General features: G+C 35.6%; 1 protein-coding gene across 1 annotated transcript; it reads left to right on the top strand.

The window, feature by feature from the left end:
* The first annotated feature begins 14,686 nt into the window (after positions 1-14,686).
* LOC147394609 (uncharacterized) lies at positions 14,687-19,922 on the top strand. The gene has a single exon (XM_086453137.1). It carries the CDS (start codon positions 14,716-14,718, stop codon positions 16,087-16,089), a length of 1,374 nt encoding a protein of 457 aa, XP_086309263.1. The 5' UTR covers positions 14,687-14,715; the 3' UTR covers positions 16,090-19,922.
* Positions 19,923-20,364: the final 442 nt, after the last annotated feature.

Genomic DNA, 20,364 nt, shown 5'->3' with positions numbered 1-20,364 from the left:
TATAAGGATTGAAGTAACATAATTCTTAAAGTTGTAATTTTCATAATGCATCATGTTATGATCATGTGTTTTCAGATCCCAATTTTCATAAGTGATACTAGAGACTTTGGCCTAATTCTCATAGGAAGTGAGCACATTTCAACATTTTTATATGTAAATCTACTAAGAGTGCTCTTGCAGTTATATACTCCACTAAATAAATAAGCTATAGTCTTCATTAAATTTTTTTTTGCAAAAATCTAACCTTAAAATTCTTACAAGATCTTATGGACTTACATCACAAAGCTATTTTTTTTTCTTATGTTAATAAACTTACACCACAAAGATGGATTAGAAAATGATTCTAAAAATATGAGTGCAGAATTTATAACCTATCATCTTGTGACTTATTTTTACCGTTGAACCTAGTTCTTGGGATCTCTAGTCTTCTAGTTCCTAGATGTGCTTACATGGAAATAGCAACCAATTAAAATGGTCTACGTGGATCAACAATTTCAATTAAAAATGATAAGAGTTGAAAGAGTATGGATATATAGTCATGCACGTAAGTTTAATTACATGTGGTAGAAAATCAAATTACATGATCCAAAGTCGTGTAACATGATATAGGAGTCGACAATCCCACAACTAAAGAAGTTGAGAAGTTATAAACTGAAAAGGGTGGATCGTGAGAAAAAAGAGAGATCCACGATCACAAGATGGAAGATGAGACTGATAATATTGGCAAGGCACACATCAATTCCCACCATTATAGGTCTCATACAACTACTTTCTGACTTAATCATCGGAGAGGTTGTTTTGTAGAGACCTTCATCTTCATTTGCCGAGTCCAACTCAAATCTCATGATTTCGAGTGAGTCTAACAACATCGAGGATTTGGTGTCGAAACAATGAATGTTTCAATTCTCTACTAGTATCGTAACAACAGGTTGAAAAAGTATCAAAACATATCGGCCGGTACATTCCAATACGATATTTTGAACCTTGACTCTATCAGGTCTATCAAATGGGATATACGAATCATATTGTCCAAATTATTAAAACTAGTCATCATATATATAGAATATAATAGTTACTACCAAATGCACAATGGGCCTAATGATTCTTGATTGGACAAGTGGATTCACACATCTAACAACCTACATTAGTCTTTTGATCTTGGAAGAGGAGCAATTTGCATAGCTTTTTAATTCATCCATTCGTCTATTGATATGATGGTTTATTTTGTTTATCGTTTTGGTGATAAATGTCCTACTTGACATAGTGGTTATAGTAGAAATTAGTAAATACCATTGACTTAAGTTACCTTCCTTTTTAATGGATTTTTGGATCTTTTCTATCCTACCACCATTCCGGTTGTGGACCCTTTGCTTTCATTCTTACGAAATAGTAATAGAGTTTTTATAGACATATGTAATTTGTGGTCTAACTAATCTAATGTATTGCTTTGATGATATTTCTCTTCTCACTAATTAACCCCATTTAATTATTTCATTTTTTCTGGTATAGACCAAGGTTCTTGTGGAGGCTTTTTTAGGCTTCCACTCCTTGAGATAGGATGGTCTCCGAATGATTGGCTTGATCTCAATCTGATGGTCTTGTTTTCTTGATGATGTTGATCTTGTTGGTCTCTGGTTCCTCATGGTAGCTTGGACGGTAAAAGATGAGAAGTAGAGAAGAATAGGGCTTTGGTGTGGTACTTATCAAAGATCCTCCGAAGTTTAAATTAGTATAATGAGAACTAAAACAAATGAAGATGACACAAAGAATCTTGAGAAGAAGATGAACAGTACGTCCCAAATGGTGTGAAATATTTAGAGGGACGAATGCTTGAGAGAATTTAGGTTTTGAACCATTTCTCAACCTTTGAGTGAGGGTTTCATAACTGAAATCTAGGGACATGTGTCAGTACTACACTATTTGTCCAGGTGTACAACCGACTATGGGTTGTATAAGATGGAGGTTGCTGACTCTATCCTTGTATATTGTGCCTAAGCCTCATTAATAATAATATTTGAGTTAGATTAGTAGTGTTTCAGTGTAATAATTGTTAAGTGAGTGTAATTTCATTGTTCTATGGTGGGTGAGTCAGAGGATGTCATGTGCACCCCAAAAATGATTAATACCTTGAGATATCACATTAAATATTGTAATTTGGTAGGGAGAAGAGCTCAAAGCACATTGAATTCTGTCTTATTATGTTGGGGGTCTTGAGCTGATTTGAGCATTCCACTGAGTTGTGTCTTAGTCAGTGTCTGTTTGAAGGTGTTTGAGATATAATTCTAATCAAGGTTTACTTGGAGAACTGTTTTGTCACTTGAGTGACACCGAATATACTTGCTTGGGTGTATGACTCTTATCATTTTGTTTAAGGGCAATTCCCCTTAAGGGAGGATCTAGTATTGACAAAAGCATGTCTAGACACCTTTTCCTATCATTATAATCGGTATAGTCTCAGACCCATTGTCATGCACACTATTCCTGTAGAGGCCACACAGATCGGGTGTGACGTACGTCCCAATCCCAAGTGTGGACAAAAATGGTCTCCACAGTTCTTAAACTTAATGAGTCTTTCCACAAAAACGTGGCCAATTCATCTTGATGCAATTTATAATCCGATCTTATTCCTACAGGGATTATTGGCAATAACTTCTATTCCAAGAATTATATCATCACCCCTGATAGCTATTACCACTCGAAGTTCTCAAGACAAAAATACAAGTCCCCAACAATTTCAATATCATCATCACTGAATTATTCATGTTCTTTCATTCAAGTACGGGACAACAATATGCAGGGATGTCTATAATCGTGAATTTGTGATAAATATGTAGCCAATTAAAGCAAAGGCGATGATATCATGACTTGTACTTAAAATCTGCCTTGATCACCTATTAATTAGTAACTGCTAATATTGGTTGCCAAGCCACGAAGAAAAAGTCAATTATAGAACAACACTCAACAGAGGACCTTTATCCAGTTTACAATAGAAATAATCAATTATTTTTAAAATTAAGTTGGAGGGATTTACTCTGTCTGTTCGGGCTCCTTTGGTGCCAATTTTGATCCCAATTCTTGAAACCATAGGGCAATGTTATGATCACACTTGCAATTGCAGATACAATATACTTTAATTCGATCAACTTTACGTTTATAAGTTAAAATAGAGCCAAAGATTTGAACACCATTGCAACATAATTAAGGCCTTTCGCTTACTAGATACATTATTTCTTAGTAATGCAAAGCAAAGTAGTTGGCTTCTAAATTATCTCATCTAAAATCAAAGATTAAGACATTTTATTCTACCATTCTTTTGGCTGTTTGCATCATTTGGTAATATCTTCTATAAGCATGAAATGTACTCATGAAGAATCACTCCAAGTACGATGAAGATCACTAACGTAAAGAGAACCCATGGAGCCCAATTGAGATGATTTGGTAGCAAGGCATAGAAGAGTACCGTGAGCGAAAGAACCAAGCAAATGAAGGCGAGTAGGTGTAATCCTCTAGCGAGCATTGGAAAAACTTGCGAAAGGAGGATGCCTATGATCGAGACATAAAAGTTGATCATGACAACCGAGAGAAACAAGTTGAAGGTAGAGTGGTGATAAAAGAGTGGAGTGGGAGTTGGGGATCCATTGGCATTGATGGTGTATGAGGTTCCAAAGAGGCTGATGGCAATGGTAAAGGGGGCTAAAACAAAAGATTTAGCCCACATTTCGAGAATACTTTTCTTCATAATGATTGATTGCGTTTTTGTGGGAGAACTTTGATTGTGTGATTCCACGTCTCGCATTGTATCAGCAGAATTTTCTATCCGATCTGAACTTGTTCTTCCCATCTCGATGTCACAATTTGTTGATTCAAGCGAAGTTTCGGTGTCCTGAATTTAGACAATCCCATGTTATCTATTAAAGTAAATACATAAATTTAAATCTTGTCAATTCAGCTTGAAACTTGACTGAGTCAACTCCCCCCTCATCAAAGAATTTTGAGGTGACTTAGTAACTAACTCTAAAAGAGTCAATTTATTGCGAGTCGAAAATTCTTGTGTTTAATAAAGCATTTTATTGACTAATCCAGGTCGACTCATGAGACAAAGTGACTTGACTAGATGGACATTAAAATTATAGATTGTCTTTGAGCTTTTGGCATATTGTTGATGAATTGGACAAGATTATGTCGAACAGTTTGAAGATGCCAACTTTTTAAGTGAAAAATCATAAGGATTTGGGCTGTTATCTAGATGTCAATACAAGAAAGAAGGGCTATAACGACAGAAAAAAACCATCATTATAGGTCACAAATCCTTCGATGTATGATATAGAGATAATGAATCTACCCATCACTATAGGGTGGTGTCGCTATATGTTACAATAACGGCACTACCATTGTTACACATAAAATTTTCCGGAAAAAAAAGGTGGGAAATTTTTTACAATGACAGATAAACGGTTTATAAAGACAGTTATTTGTCGTTACTGTCTAACAAATAATTCCCACCAAAAGAACGCAGGAAGCTTAAGCCTATAATGACGGGTATACTTCATTTCATATTATTCTCTGAGAGTTGACCAAGGTCAAAGGGGGGGGGGTATGTCTTTAGTTTAAAGGTGTAGGGGCATCTCAAATATTCACCAAAACCTCTATTTTAAAATCACCAAATTTTTTATATTGAAAAATACTGTTTTTCAAATGTGTTATTGAAAAATACTGTTGCACCCACCACACACACACACACCGAAAACTTCGAAGGGTCAGCTAAGAATTGAAGGAACCGTACACATGACCTCCGATGTTTTGGTGAATATTTGAGATACTCTTATGTTTTCAAACTGATGACATGAGCCTTGATCTCGGTCTTCTCTTATTGAAGAATGAAAAATGATCTAAAAACCGTTGATTTTTTTGCCCAAATGATTTTGATGATGATGAGGATATCAAGATTAGTTAAGCACTAGACTAAGGTAAGGGGACATGAGAGAGGTGTCTTAAATATTTACCAAACCATTCAGGGTCATGTCATCAGTTTGAATAAGGAAAACACTTGAGGCTCTCCATCAAACAGGCAGTTGAGATAGTAGAAATTTTTCAGAAAAATGTATCCCAAGAAAAAACTATACTAACCTCATAAGATCAATATTAATATCTAAGAATATGTTTTTTTCCTATTATCTCAACCATTTGTTCAATGGAAAGTGGTGTGCACTACGTGAAAACTGAAAAATTCGACATAAAAAATTGACGGGCCAAGGCACACAAATTTTAGAAAGTTGAATTTTGACGGTCTAAGACCGTCGAAATTCTTGATGTTCCCAGATTTGACGGCTTAAAGCTATTGAATTTCTCTCATCCTTCATTAATTTGATAGTTTTGGCTCATCAAAAAAAAAAAAAAAATTTGATAATTCAAAATTCGACGCCAATTCGACCTCTTGGTCTGTTGAATTTTATGAAATTTGACGGCCCAAGACCGTCAAATTTGGGCTTTTTCACATTGTGGTGGGTTGAGGCGAGAAAAGTTCTTTGAATAATAATAATAATAATAAAAAGAGGCCATTGTGTACACCCAAGGTGGGGGAGTGGAATCCTCTTCCCACACCTCAATACATGCCACGCAAGCTACAATCCAAGAAAATTATAAAAAGAATAATGATTTTTCAGACTCCATGCCCCTCACATACTCCCCCATACTCTCCTGATGTGGCATTTGCTAGAATTATAGATTTTTTCCTCAAGATACACAATTACACATCCCCATAAATATGTGTAATTGTGTATCCCGACAAAAATCTATGGTTCTAGCACATGTCACGACAAGAGAGTATGAGGGAATATGTCAGTTGGGGGGTGGGGAGTTAAAAATCACGACTCTTATAAAAAAGAGATATTTTAGACTTTACTTTTTAGAATAATGATTTTTTGATGCCCCTCCTCTGACACATGCCCCTTGCTGTGGTATGTGCTAGAACCACGGGTTCTTGCTCTTGGGATACACAATTGCATAAATTTATGAGGATGTACAATTGTGTATCCCAAGGGGAAATCTATGGATCTAGCCCATGTCATGTCAGGGGCTTGTGTCAGGCAATCACGACTCTAATTTCTATGATTGATGAGGCTTATGTGGCATGTAGTGAAGTGTGGGAGGATTTCATTCCTCCACCCTAGGTGTGTTTGAAACCCGACTTAAAAGAAAATGGAAAAAAATCACGACTCTTATAAAAAAGAGATATTTTACACTTTACCTTTTAGAATAATGATTTTCTGATACGTCCCTCTAACACACGCCCCTTGTTGTGGTATGTGCTAGAACCGTAGATTCTTGTTTTAGGGATACACAACTGCATAAATTTATGAGGATGTGCATTGTGTATCCCAAGGGGAAATCTATGGATCTAGCTCATGTCATGTCAGGGGCTTGTGTCAGAAAATCATGACTCTAATTTCTAAGATTGATGAGGCTTATATGGCATGTATTGAAGTGTGGGAGGGTTTCATTCCTCCACCCTAGGTGTGTTGGAATCCGACTCAAAAGAAAAAGGGGGAAAATCACAACTCTTATAAAAAAAGAGATATCTTAGACTTACTTTTTTGAATAATGATTTTATGATGCCCCCCTCTAACATACGCCCCTTGCTGTGGTATGTGCTAGAATCATAGATTCTTGTACTTGGGATATACAACTGCATAAATTTATGGGGATGTGCAATTGTGTATCGCAAGGGGAAATCTATGGATCTAGCTCATGTCATGTCACGGGCTTGTGTCAAAAAATCAAAACTCTAATTTCTAATATTGATGAGGCTTATGTGGTATGTATTGAAGTGTGGGAGGGTTTCATTCCTCCACTCTAGGTGTGTTGGAACCCGACTCAAAAGAAAAAGGGAAAAAATCACGACTCTAATAAAAAAGAGATATTTTAGACTTACCTTTTAGAATAATGATTTTTTGATGCGCCCCTCTGACACACTCCCCTTGCTGTGGTATGTGCTAGAACCATAGATTCTTGTTTTCGAGATACACAATTGCATAAATTTATGGGGATGTGCAATTGTGTATCCCAAGGGGAAATCTATGGATCTAGCCCATGTCACGTCAAGAGCTTGTATAAAAAAATCACGACTCTAATTTCGAAGATTGATGAGGCTTATGTGGCATGTATTGAAGTGTGAGAGAGTTTCATTCCTCCACCCTAGGTGTGTTGGAACCCGACTCGAAAAATGTATCATTAGAAAAAACTATACCAACCCCTATAAGATCAATATTAATATCTAGGAAATCTATGTTTTTTTCTTATTATCTCAACCGTTTGTTCAATGGAAAAGTGGTGTGGGTTGAGGAGAGAAAAGTTCTTTGAATAATAATAGTAAAAAAAGAAGAGTCCACTGTGTAAACCCAAGGTGGGGGATTGGAGTCCTCTTCCCACACCTCAATACATGCCAAGTAAGCTACAATCCAGGAAAATTATAAAAAGATAATGATTTTTCAGACTCTATTCCCCAAACTCCCCCATACTCTCCTAATGTGGCATTTGCTAGAATCATAGATTTTTCCCTTAAGATACCCCTTAAGATACACAACTACACATCCCCATAAATATGTGTAGTTGTGTATCCCAAGAAAAATCTATGGTTCTAGCACATGCCACAACAAGAGTATGGGGGAGTATGTCAGTTGGGGGGTGGGGGTGGGGAGTAGAAAATCACGACTCTTATAAAAAAGAGATATTTTAGACTTTACTTTTTAGAATAATGATTTTCGGATGCTCCCCTCTGACACACGTCCCTTGCTGTGGTATGTGTTAGAACCATATATTCTTTTTCTTGAGATACATAACTACATAAATCTATGAGGATGTGCAATTGTGCATCCCAGGGGGAAATCTATGGATCTAGCCCATATCATGTTAGGGGCTTGTGTTAGAAAATTAGGACTCTAATTTCTAAGATTGATGAGGCTTATATGGCATATGTATTGAAGTGTGGGAGGGTTTCATTCTTCCACCTTAGGTGTGTTTGAACCTGACTCAAAAGAAAAAGGGGGAAAAACAAGACTCTTATAAAAAAGAGATATTTTAGACTTACTTTTTAGAATAATAATTTTCTGATGCCCCCCTCTAACATACGCCCCTTGCTGTGGTATGTGCTAGAATCATAGATTTTTGTTCTTGGAATACACAACCCCATAAATTTATGAGGATGTGCAATTATGTATCCCAAGGAGAAATCTATGGATCTAGCCCATGTCACGTCAAGAGCTTGTATCAGAAAATCACGAAGATTGATGAGGCTTATGTGGCATGTATTGAAGTGTGGGAGAGTTTCATTCCTCCACCTCAGGTGTGTTGGAACCCGATTCAAGAATAAAAAAATAAAAAATAAAAAATAAAAATAAGAAGACGTGCCAAATAAAGAATGGAGGTTTCTCGAAAACTGTTTTGGGGTGGGTAAATGGGATTCAATATGCACACTTGCTAGACCCAAGACATAGCATTTGGGTATGTAAGTGGGCCCTACTTTTGATACAGACGCACGAAAACAAAATGACGAACGATTTACCTGTTCCATTGAAGAATAGTGGGGGAGAGGAGAGAGGAATCACCCCCCGACATGGCTTTAAATAGAGGGAGCCATAAATAGAAGAGGGAGCCACATAGGTGCTATGTGACTTGGAATAATCGACTATTGCAAAGGTCCAAAAAAAGAGGTGATTTCTGAGCTGAGTATGGTGCTTCGTGGATTTCCCAACTTTTAATAGAATCTGCCAAATTAAATTCCCTCGAAATAATCGTTATAGTTAAAAGGACAAGTTATTAGAGTTAAAAAGTGGGTCCACTTTGAATATTCATGAAACCATCTCCTTTACATGACATATGGCCCCTTATATTTTTTTAAATGACCAACATGTTAACATTCCTCTATGTTTGGGTGAATATTTGAGGTATCTTATGTGGAAGGTCAAAAATAGTCGGAACAATTTCTCCCCTAGTCCGAGTCGTAAGGACATGCTTAGTATCGTCGTAACCGGTACAATTGCCAACATGAACTAGACACACACACACAACCATGAATAACCAATGGTGAAATTGCACTTAAACTAACAAATCTTCCATGTGGTGTGGCTCTTCATATGCGTTTAGGAAGAAAAACCTCAATAACCTTCGGGCACATTCTAAGGATCTCAAAATTTTATAAATAGGACTCTATGATGATGAAAAGTACGCTAATTTTTGTTGGAAAGAATCTAAATTTTTTCATTATGAGAAGTTGCTTGATTGTTGGAGTATGTGCAGGAGGAAACATGTAAGGAATCTGAGAGGAGGAAATCAAGCATGAAATTGGAGGAATCCAAATAATTCAAAACCCAAACACTCCTTTGTTTTCAAATTGATGAGATGCCTCTCTTGACCTTGACTTTCTTTGATTGACTAATAAAAACGATCTCAATGCTCACATCGTCAACCTATAACAAAACTCCCTTGATTTTTTCTTCCTAAGACCACTCATCTTCAAACTATTCAATCTATATCATATAATACTTTTAGAGTCGTGGGTTTCTGACACATGCCCCTGACGTGGCATGAGCTAGAACAATGAATTTTTCCCTCGGGATACACAATTGCACATCCTCATAAATATGTGCAATTATGTATCTCGAGAAAAAGAATCTTTGATTCTAGCACATGCCACACCAAGGGGGTGTGTGTCAGAGGGGGTTGTATGGAGATTGTTCCCAAGGTCTTAGGTTCAAACCCCTTCTTATACTAACAACTAACCTTGCCTAGCGAAAAAATTGAAGAAAACATCCTCATCAACCCATCATTTTCAACCTCATCTTAATCCATTGTAGAAAACTTTTGATTTGTCTATACAAAATTTCATCATTATCCATTTCAAAAATACTATTTTGTTCTTAAAATTTGAAAGTTGAAGAGTAACGAAGAACATCATAACTAAGATGTTAAAGATGATTGATTTTTAAAGGAAAAAAAAAATCAATGATTCTTTTATTAAAGATTGAAGATAAGGGCATTAATGTATTTTTCATTTGCCCATTGGAGAAGATAAAGATCAAGGGAACATGCCACAATTTGAAAATACAATGATAACTCAAAAATATTCACCAAAACATGTGGCGCGTGCCTATAATTATTTATTTATTTTCTAATAATGAATGGATTTATGGGGGGCTCCTTTTATTGACTTTAATATGATTGATCTAATTTTATTCATATCTTAACAATTAATATGCCAAATATTTGTGGACATTAAGATAAGATTCTTCTTATTCTAAATAACTTAGCTCTCTTTTAAAATCTCTCTCTCTCTCTCTCTCATCAAAAGCAATAATATTATGTGAAATTTGGTAATCCCCCTGTAAAATTGGTAATATTAGATTTACCTCTAGAAAATCTAATTTTACTTTTATCAAAACTAATAATATCAAGCACGTATTAACTAGCTTAATTGGTAAAGTCTTTGGGTGATGATATTAGAGACTTGGATTCAAATTCCATCAATATTGAATTACTAAACACATTAAAAACAGGATGGAAAATATAAGATTAGGTTTGTCCCTCTCGACCAAAATCAACATTTGCTTTTCTTATCATAAAATTTTGTTTATCTACATTTCTACAAAAAAAAATAAATTACTTAATCAATATTTCACCCTCAAATCATTAAGGGAAAGAAATGTTAACTTTCAATTTTTTTTTTTTTTTTTTTTTGGGTAAGCAAACAAGGGATTATTAGAAGTTAAAGGAAGTGTAATTTCACATTTTTTGCAGGGGTAAACCTAATATCACCAATTTCAGAAGGGCATATTGCTAAATTATCCTAATATCATTTGAGTTACCATTACATGAATGGACCTTTATTATCTTGAACTTGAACCCCCCCGACCTCTCATGGTTGGAGGTCCACCTTGCACCCTGAGGTGAGTTCAATAAGTCAAATTAATTGGTGACTAAAAATTATGAGTTATCACATTGATTAATGCTGGAGTGAGCTCAGTGGGGGACACACGGTGGGCATCTTGACGTAGTGGCAAGCGCATGCCCATAGATGTGTATTTTCCAAGATACAAGTAAAACACATCTACATGTGCTCACCACCACGTCAAGGTGTCCCTCGCTGATGTCACTCTAACAAGAGTCACATTGATCAATTTATAGGGCTTTCATGGGCCATGTTCGGCCACGCCCATCATGGTCCGGACTAGGCCTATTTAATTTTTGGGCTGGTGTATAGGCCTGATCCATGTTTAGGGCTGGATTTAAGCTTCGTAGGTTTGCATGGTCACTTATATTATAATGTTACTTATATATTTTAACTATGAACATAAGAAAAATTGGATTGAAATTGGGCTAGGCCCAGCCAATAAAAAGGTCCAATACTTGTGGGTTGACGGTCTTTGGCTAAGATTTTATAGTACAATTAACATTGGATAGTTTATAATTGGCCCAAATGCAATACAGCCCATCGAATGTTCTACTTAAGTATTCCAAAATTGAGGAAATATATAAGGTCTCTACATACCATACATAGTAAAAAAGAAAAAAAAATTCCTAAAAGTTATGACTGGGCCTCCACACATTCAAAAGGTTCATTGACTTGGAATGGAGCTCCCACGACCCAAACATGGTTTCTATAGATAAAATATGAATCATGATTTTCTAACTCCCTCTCTGACAAACTCCCCCTTAACTCTCCTGACGTGACTGTGTATAAAACCATATATTTCCTCGGGATACACAACAACACATCTTCATATAAATGTGTGCAGTTTTGTATCCCGAGAAAAAAAAATCTATGGTTCAATGCACAACCACATCAGGAGGGCTTGGGGGTAGTTTGTCAGAGAGGAGAGTCATTTTATCATTATTCGTAAAATATATATTTAGAACTCAGAGCAGAACATGTCCAAGTGATCCATGACAGGTATAGAGTTATCGACTTATGAAAGATTCATAAAAAATAAATCAACTCGATAACCAAATAACTAAGTCATAAACTCCTAAGAAGATGGATGACCTAACAAATGTCCCTAGACTACTAAAATTGGAGTTGACTAATTTGACTTCTAATCCATGAATAGATATTCATCAAGTCAATATATAATTGAAAAGTCAACTATATTTAAGTCCATAAATACTCAAATCAAGATCATTATGTGGATCCAAGATCAAGAAGAAAGCTTTCTCAAACCCTCCTATAAAGAAGAAATAAAGTCCTCCAACAACGTTATCAAAACTCCATGATCTCATGAGCATTCCACCATTACAACAAGTAATCAATTGGCTTCACATGTGCAAAGATTTTTCCAATCAAAAGGAAATTGACATTAGGGACATTTTGCAAATGAGTTGTGATAATCTAACCACCTCACGTGGCATACTCAATCGACTTTCTTGACATGACAAATTTGAAATGTAGATTTATACTCCTCGGGATACGCTTTTATGAGAAGTGCAATTGTGTATCCCTAAGAGTACAGATCTACGGTTCTTGAACTTATCATGCCAGGGGAGTCGATTGAGTATGCAATGTGTGGGGTAGTGAGATTATCACAATTCTTTGCAATTAGACTTAAAACTCAAACATTCTCAAACATCCATTCTGAGTTGACATTGATTTAACTCATCTAACCTGAGCCAATTGGGTATGATAATTTGATATAAATATAAAGAGCTATTATTGGCATCTCTAACGTTTACTTATTACACCTCAATTTTTTAAATTATCAATCACACCCTAATTAAAGCTTAAAACACATTCTTCAAACATTAAAATTATAATCTCAACATTACAGAACATTGTAACACTCGCTCAAACAATTTCAATAGTTAGTTACAATTATGTATTTTTAATTAAAGTGTAATAAGAAAAACTTGGGGTGCAAATAGCACCTCTCTAAGTTTAATTGATTTTAAGTATTTAGATTTAACCATTTGACTCATATTTGTCAACTTTCTTAATGAATTAAGTGTTTACAATCCATATATTAAAATAAAAAAAATAAAAAAGATTTTGCAATTGTGTATCTATTAATACACCATATAATAATAATGTAAGTTACAAAAATACTAAAAAATTAAGAGAGTTGCTATTGACACTAAAACGTTTACTTGTGACACATTAAAAATAAAGAAAATAAGTGAATGATTGAGAATAAATAAAAGTAAGGATGCCAATAGAAGCTCTTTCCATTTTTATTAGGTTTCTATTTTTTGGGTTTAGGATTTTATATAAGTGAATGAGTGTTATAAGATTTTGTAGTATTGGTATAATAATTGAGCCAAATCTTTGTAATGCTTGAAGTATGTGTTTTAATTTTTAATTGGAGTGTGATAAATAATTTATAAAATTGGAGTGTAATAAGTAAGAGTTGGCGCGCCAATAACAACTCTTTAGACTAATTCTTAGGGATTTTTCCCAAAATGTGCATAACGTATTTTCAAATTCTGATTTCGATACACTATTCATATTAATTTCGAAAACATGTATGAATCATTTTCGCTGTTAGGTATTTTTAATTTAAAGTGATGAATTCGTTTGTATTATTAAGATGATGAATTTGTTGGTAAATTTAAAGTGATTAATTCTCATAATTTTTTTAAGACAAAATATTTTTATTTTTTGATGGCGAAATGTTGGTAATTTATTTGGAATTGTAATAATTTGACTACCCATGTAGTAAACTCAATTGACTACCCTGACATGACAAGTTCGAAAATCGTAGATCTAAGCTCCTCGAGATACAGTGCTGCACTTCCCTATAAAAATGTGAATCTCGGGGGAACCATGTATCCTGAGGGGTACAAATCTACGATTTTCAAACTTGTCACGTCAGGTAGTCAATTGAGTATGCCACGTGGGGTAATCAGATTGTCACGACTCATTAATTTATCAGCGAGTTCGTCACTTTGACTTAAACATACTTACCAACAAATTCACTGAAAAATGATTTTGCTTGTTTTTAGAATGAGTCGTGATGAATGCACACGGTTGACTGTGGCGATTGACATGGCAAGCACACAGAATCATAGATCTTTTTCTTGGGGATACACAAGGAAAAAAAATCTGTCGTTCTCTGCCCTTATGTCACGGCAGTGTTCTTTCGAAACGAAATCATACGGCGCAAGGGGGTGTTAATCCACAACCAAGCTTGTGAAAACGATTGCACATCACAAATGTAGCAAGCAAACAAGATAACGGAACAACACGAGGCCAAGTTCGGAGGCAACTTTGTTGATATAATATTGATTACATGGAATAACACGTTACAATAGCAAATAGGTATGTTACAATGCAATAGATGATCTATGACACGTGGAGGCTTTGACTCATGTTGCCCCGTTATCTTGTTTGCTTGCTACAATTGTAGTGTACGATCATTTTTACAGGTTTGCTTGTCGATTAGCACCCCCTTGTGCCGCACAACCTCGTTTCAAAAGAACACAATTGTGACACCTTACCATGTCATCCGCGTACTGATCGCGTATGATTTACAGCGTGCATTCATCATTAGTCTTTCGGAATTAATACGAACATTGTATCAGACTCACACGAAATAGTAATTCATTCCAAACGAGATGACTCATGCGAGTCAACTCGGTCAGAGCATGGACAATATCGTAATTTTACACGTTACAGTCCAATAAAGCCCAAGGAACCAAACCAAAAGGAGAAGTTTTCGGGTTTTCTCAGCCATGGCGGAAGTTGCAGACCTTTTTCTTCCTGAAGAACAATTCGCAGATGAAGAAGAATATATCGAAACCCTAGATACGTTCCCTTTTTGGTCTCGAAATTTCGATCGCGAAGAATTCTACTCATCCGATCCCAATCCCGATCCAGATTCCTTCTCTCCTCATCTCTCCGAATTCGGTCTTTCAGATCTCTCCATCCACGCTCAGAACATCATTGATGGAGACGACATTGAAGAGAGAGAAGCTTGCTTTGATGGTCTTGGATCCAATGTTTCTGATTCGGATTCAGTTACAGACGTGAATCTTGTTATCGATCTGTTCGAACGAAGTATCGAACGAAATCATGTTGTTGATAATGAAGAATTTGTAGTGAATCCATTTGCGGATGATCCGTTTTTTAGGGTTTCTGATGAAAATAACGAAATTGGTTCAAATTATCTTGAATTAGGGTTAGGGTTTGATAGGGGAAATGGTGGTGATTATTACGATGATGATGCTGGAGAAGAAAATGGTGGGTTTATGATCACGAAGTGTGGTGATGAATTCTTTGTGGGCAGACGATCGGAATCTGGTGAATCTTCCGTGATTCGTTCGGTGGAACCATTTGGGGACGGTCTTCGAGTCGTTGAGAATGGATTCGATTCGGATGACGAAGAGGAGGTAGTTGTGGGGGCTGATTTGCATTCTAGAGACGACAATGGGTTGGATCGGGATCGGGCAATGGACGATCTTGGTCTCCATCTTTGTTGGGATTGTCTTCGATTAGAAGATCAGAGAGAATACTACGAAGAGGTTGAGTTCGAGTGGGAAGAAGTCGACGATAGGGTTGATGAGAGAGAGGTTCTTAGCATGGTCATTGATGCCGAGGAGGAGAGATCGGTTTCGGTTTCAGTTTCGGAAATTCAATCTGAAGAAGTCGGAGAAGGAAGTAGGGAAGAATCGATGAGAAGTTTAGAATGGGAAGTTCTTTTGGCAGTTAACAATCTCGATCGAAACACTGAATTAGAACATGAGGATTATATTTATCCCGCCGAATATGAGATGATTGTCGGGCAATTTATAGGGAACGAAAGTTCTTTGAGGGGTAGTCCTCCGACTGCCAAATCATTTGTTGAGAATCTTCCGTCCATCGTCTTAACTCAAGACGATGTGCAGAGCATAATCGCTCTTTGTGCAGTTTGTAAGGATGAGATCTCTATGGAAGAACAACCAAAGATGCTTCCTTGCTCACATTACTATCACGGGGACTGCATTTTGCCATGGCTAAACATTCGGAGCACTTGCCCAGTTTGTCGGTTCGAATTACCTACAGATGATCCTGATTATGAGCGAAGGAGGAACCAACGGGTTGATCATGGATTCTCTGAGGACTCTTAGGTCAGATACAATTTTCAAACATTTCCTCAGCAGTAGATTTGTGTATAATTTTGGCAATCTTTTTTATATGATGATGCCGTTGGTGGTGATGTTCTGTTGGTTGTTGTTTTAGCGGGTAAAATGAAATATATTGGTTTAGTAGTTTGTATTTCTAGGATTTTGTTACCAAACAATTTTCTTGTTGGTTTCTACTTTTTTTGCTTCAATTATAAATTGTTTGTTTGTAGACAGTGCAGGGATGTACTTCAAATCAAATTATCATTGCAAATATCTGTGGGCTTTATTTTTTTACTTATATTTAATTTCTTTAAGGGATTTTGCCGCCTTTATTTACATGTGTTATCCTCACATGGTATCTCTCTTTTTCTAATTTATATGGAAGTAGAAAGTATGGTCCGAAATGATGTTGGTAGTGGATACAAGATGGGTCTCACTCTTGTCTCTTTTGTGTTGTTGAATGGAGGTTGGAAAATACCTTCCTATTCATGTACAAATTTTGCTGGCTTTGGCACATTATCTGGTTTCTTGCATCCTATTTTTCACATTTTGGGCTTACCCATAGCTCAAGTTGGTTTAATATATTGCAAAGTAACTTTGAGGTTGTGGGTTCAAGTCTAGTTTACCCATAAAAAGAAATGTGTTTGCTCACATTCTTAACTATGAATGTAAGATAGAAAAGGTAGTTGTGTAGTTAATGAAGAAAATGCATGATAGAGTAAGCTATGTAATACGACATTTGACAAGCATTTATGTAGCAATCCCGACGATTCATAGTTATTCAGATGAGAAAAACTTTTTTGAGAAGGAAAATCCAAATCATTTATGATTCATAATCTAATGAGATAAGTTTCTATACCCAATTAGCAATCTTGATTCTCAATTGTTCTCACATTTCTTGCCTTCTATGCTAGATAATAGAAACTTCATTTTTCTTACCTATCAAGATTTTCCTTTCCATTCACAAGAGTTTGAAATTTAGAAGAAACAAATGTTAATAATGGAGGTTTAGAGCAGTTTATCTAGGAATCTTTCCACTCATCCATTTCAACATCCTCATCTTAGCTACGTTCAAGCTGTGATCATGTTCCTTGATCATTGAACATTCATCTCTCTCTCTCTCTCTCTCTCTCTCTCTCTCTATATATATATATATATATATATATATATATATATATTATGAGGAGGTATAGCTACACCCTATTTGTACTCTCTATTGTTACACCCACCACTCACCCTTGATTTAGAAAAATATGGCTTAAATTAATGCTGACATGGCATGCTAAAGTGGTTATTTTTAGTACGGCTTGGCTCAAGCCAAGCCAAACCTTTAATAAGCATGAAATATCGGATGAAAGAAATTAATCCTTCCACGGCTTTGGTAAATGTTTGAGATGCTTCCATTTTATGCTAACTGATGACATGCCCCCCCTTGACTTATTTTCTACTTGCAATAGGGAAAAACCCTTGATTTTTTCCCAAACCTATTCGACCACTATTGTAATTATTTTTAGTTTATGAAACCTCGGCCTCAAATCCATTGTTTAACCTCATCTTAACCTTTAATTTTTAGAGCACATTGATTTTTCTATTCAAAATATATAATCTTTACTTCTAAAATCCCATCATATTCTTGAGGTTTTTACTAGATAGAATCTAAGCTTAAAAATTATGATAAAAATAAATAAAAATTGAGGGTTGAAAGATAGAGCATTTTAAGGATGAAAAAAATGTATAAAATTTTACCAAGAAGTTGAAGATATTGATTTTGTGAAGAAAATAGTTAAAATGAGGCATTTTAGGTGATTTTAAATTTGCTTTTAAGAGAAGACTGGTGTCGAGGTAGGTATGTCAAAAGTTTGAGAGATAGGGGTTACTCAAATATTCACTAAAAAGTACTTGGATAACAAAAATAACGTCTATATTAAATTAAATAACATAAATGATGGAAATAATTGTAACTATGGATGTTATTCACATATCATTTCCAAGCACACCATTACTTTAACCATCAAGCTTGTGTAACAATACCATCTTAATTACCCTCCAAAAAAAAAATACCATCTTAATTGGTTCTTTGTGGACAGAAGTATCAGGATAACAAAAATAACATCGATATTAAATTAAACAACGTAAATGATGAAAATAACTGCAACTCTGGCTGTTACTTTTATAAAGCACTAAACGTACGCCATTAGTTAAATTTTTTTTCCCCGAAGGGCTGAAATTACATCGCTACTCAATGTTATAACAGCCTTTTAAGTTTAAAATGACTACTGCTGTATATATTAAAATGGTCAGTTAAAACTTAAAAGAAATATTCAAGTTGAAGGTCCTAAAAGAGTGAGGAAGATCCACAAGAACTTGGATGGATGCAATGGAAGTTGATAGAAACTCACTTTCCATAACAGAAGACTTAGCTTTGGATGAAGTGCAATGGAGAAAAATGATTTGTTTAAGCTGACACCTAATCTTTGGGATAAGACTTTGTTGTGGTGGTTTCTTTGTATAGATTGGTGTTATTTTCCTATGGATTGGTGTTATCTTCCTAAGAGTTGAATGGATCCTTGTTGGTTCTGATATAATGACTGTTATTTTCACTCTGTTATTATTATTTTAAACCATAGAGAAAAAATGTTGGACAATACCTTGGTGCATGTGGTTCCCTTGTGCCTAGGTGAAGCCCATGCAAAAGTTTATTTCTTTATTTACATTGAACAGAATAGCATTATTTTGCTTATTTTAAATAAAATTAAAGAAGTAAACATAGTTATTTCAAAATTATTTAGTAATTTAGTGATTCGAAGGTACCATGTAGAAGCCAGATGACGAATTATGTTAAATATTGATGGAATTTTACAGTGCTAGGCCTGAAAACTACTTTCAAATTAAAAGGCTTAACAAATACCACTCAAATCACAAGATCCGTGTCTACGGTGATCACCAACAATGTCTACGGTGACTTACACTACATGTAAACTTCCCGGTGAGTTTTTGATATTGATATTATCCAGGCACCTAAGTCGTCGTATCAACACTCAGACTTTAACCAACTTAGCACAGCAAGTTTGTACCTTCAACAAGGTTTGTAACTTTGTACATATATTTTTCATTTTTTGTTTCTAAACATTGTGATTTTACATGTATAGCCTGGGGTGATGTTCAAATATTTGCTGCCTTTGCATCTAAATATTTCTCTACTATTTTGCCTATCTAGTTCTTGTTATGATTGCGAAGCATTCCTTATGGAAAATACAAAATCAGGTGTAGAAGTAGATTATATAAAGTACAGATACGAAAGGTTACGGAGATGACATGGTCTATTAAAACTTGAATGCTAAAAAATGGTGAGGATTGTCTTTTTTTGATGAATCTCCAGGAATTAAAAAAACCTCCTGCCGGATGGTTGTTTTTGGTTTATGGTTCATTGACACACATATGCACACGTGCACGTGCACACACTCGTGAATGAGAGCTAGACAAGCAAGTTTTGTTGTGTTTTACTCATTGCAGGTGACATCAGTCATACACAGGTGAATCAACTGAAATATATCGGCTGATGAATCGATAACACAACACACAAAAGGAACACATGAAATTTTGTATAAATAGACTACCACTCTGAACTTGCAAATAAATAAGGATGTTTAAATCCTACGAAGGGACTGAGACAGAATAAATGTGCCTTTGTCGAAAGGGGGGCCAAACAATGTGTTAGAGCCTTAGAGAGGTGCCTCTACTTCTAAAAACTTTTATATATACATTGAGCTCATGATTCAATCTGATGCTTGGGCTTAGTGCATTATGCCATGTCTAGAACAAATGCAGGTTGACCGCTGCTTCTTTAATCGTAACAAGTTTGTGTTTGGATCGATCCAGCAGAAAGCAATGTCGATGCCCACCAATATGTGTCCTCTAATCCTGAGAACACATCGTTTACCAGTTCAGAAGTCTGAATTCATCTCTCAAATAACTCTAACCATGTCAGACAAACATGGGCTAGGCCTTGACAGAGAATGGAGGCTATAAGCTCTACATTTTAGCCAAGATGTTAGACAATTTGAGTACCATTTTGATGTTCTTTAGCTGTTTAATACAATTTTATTTGTAGGTTTTTTAGCACTGTTTTGAGTCTTCAACTTGCACTGAAGTACTTCATTCTGAAACGGTTACAACATCAACTTTTATTTTAGTGGCATTGAGTAGATTGAACATATCTAGGGGGACTTAATGTCATTTTTAAAGATTTTTGGGGTCAGAAGGGGCCAATTGATTAAG

The sequence above is a fragment of the Akebia trifoliata genome, chromosome 9, assembly GCF_017979445.1.
Source record: "Akebia trifoliata isolate Shusen 1 chromosome 9, ASM1797944v1, whole genome shotgun sequence".
NCBI lineage: Eukaryota > Viridiplantae > Streptophyta > Magnoliopsida > Ranunculales > Lardizabalaceae > Akebia > Akebia trifoliata.
The sequence above is the reverse complement of the archived record's forward strand: the minus strand, read 5'-3'. Positions and strand labels throughout refer to the sequence as shown.

What these genes read in the sequence shown, in the direction of transcription:
- LOC147394609 (XM_086453137.1), top strand. Translation starts at nt 14,716, where the DNA reads ATGGCGGAAGTTGCAGACCTTTTTCTTCCTGAAGAACAATTCGCAGAT.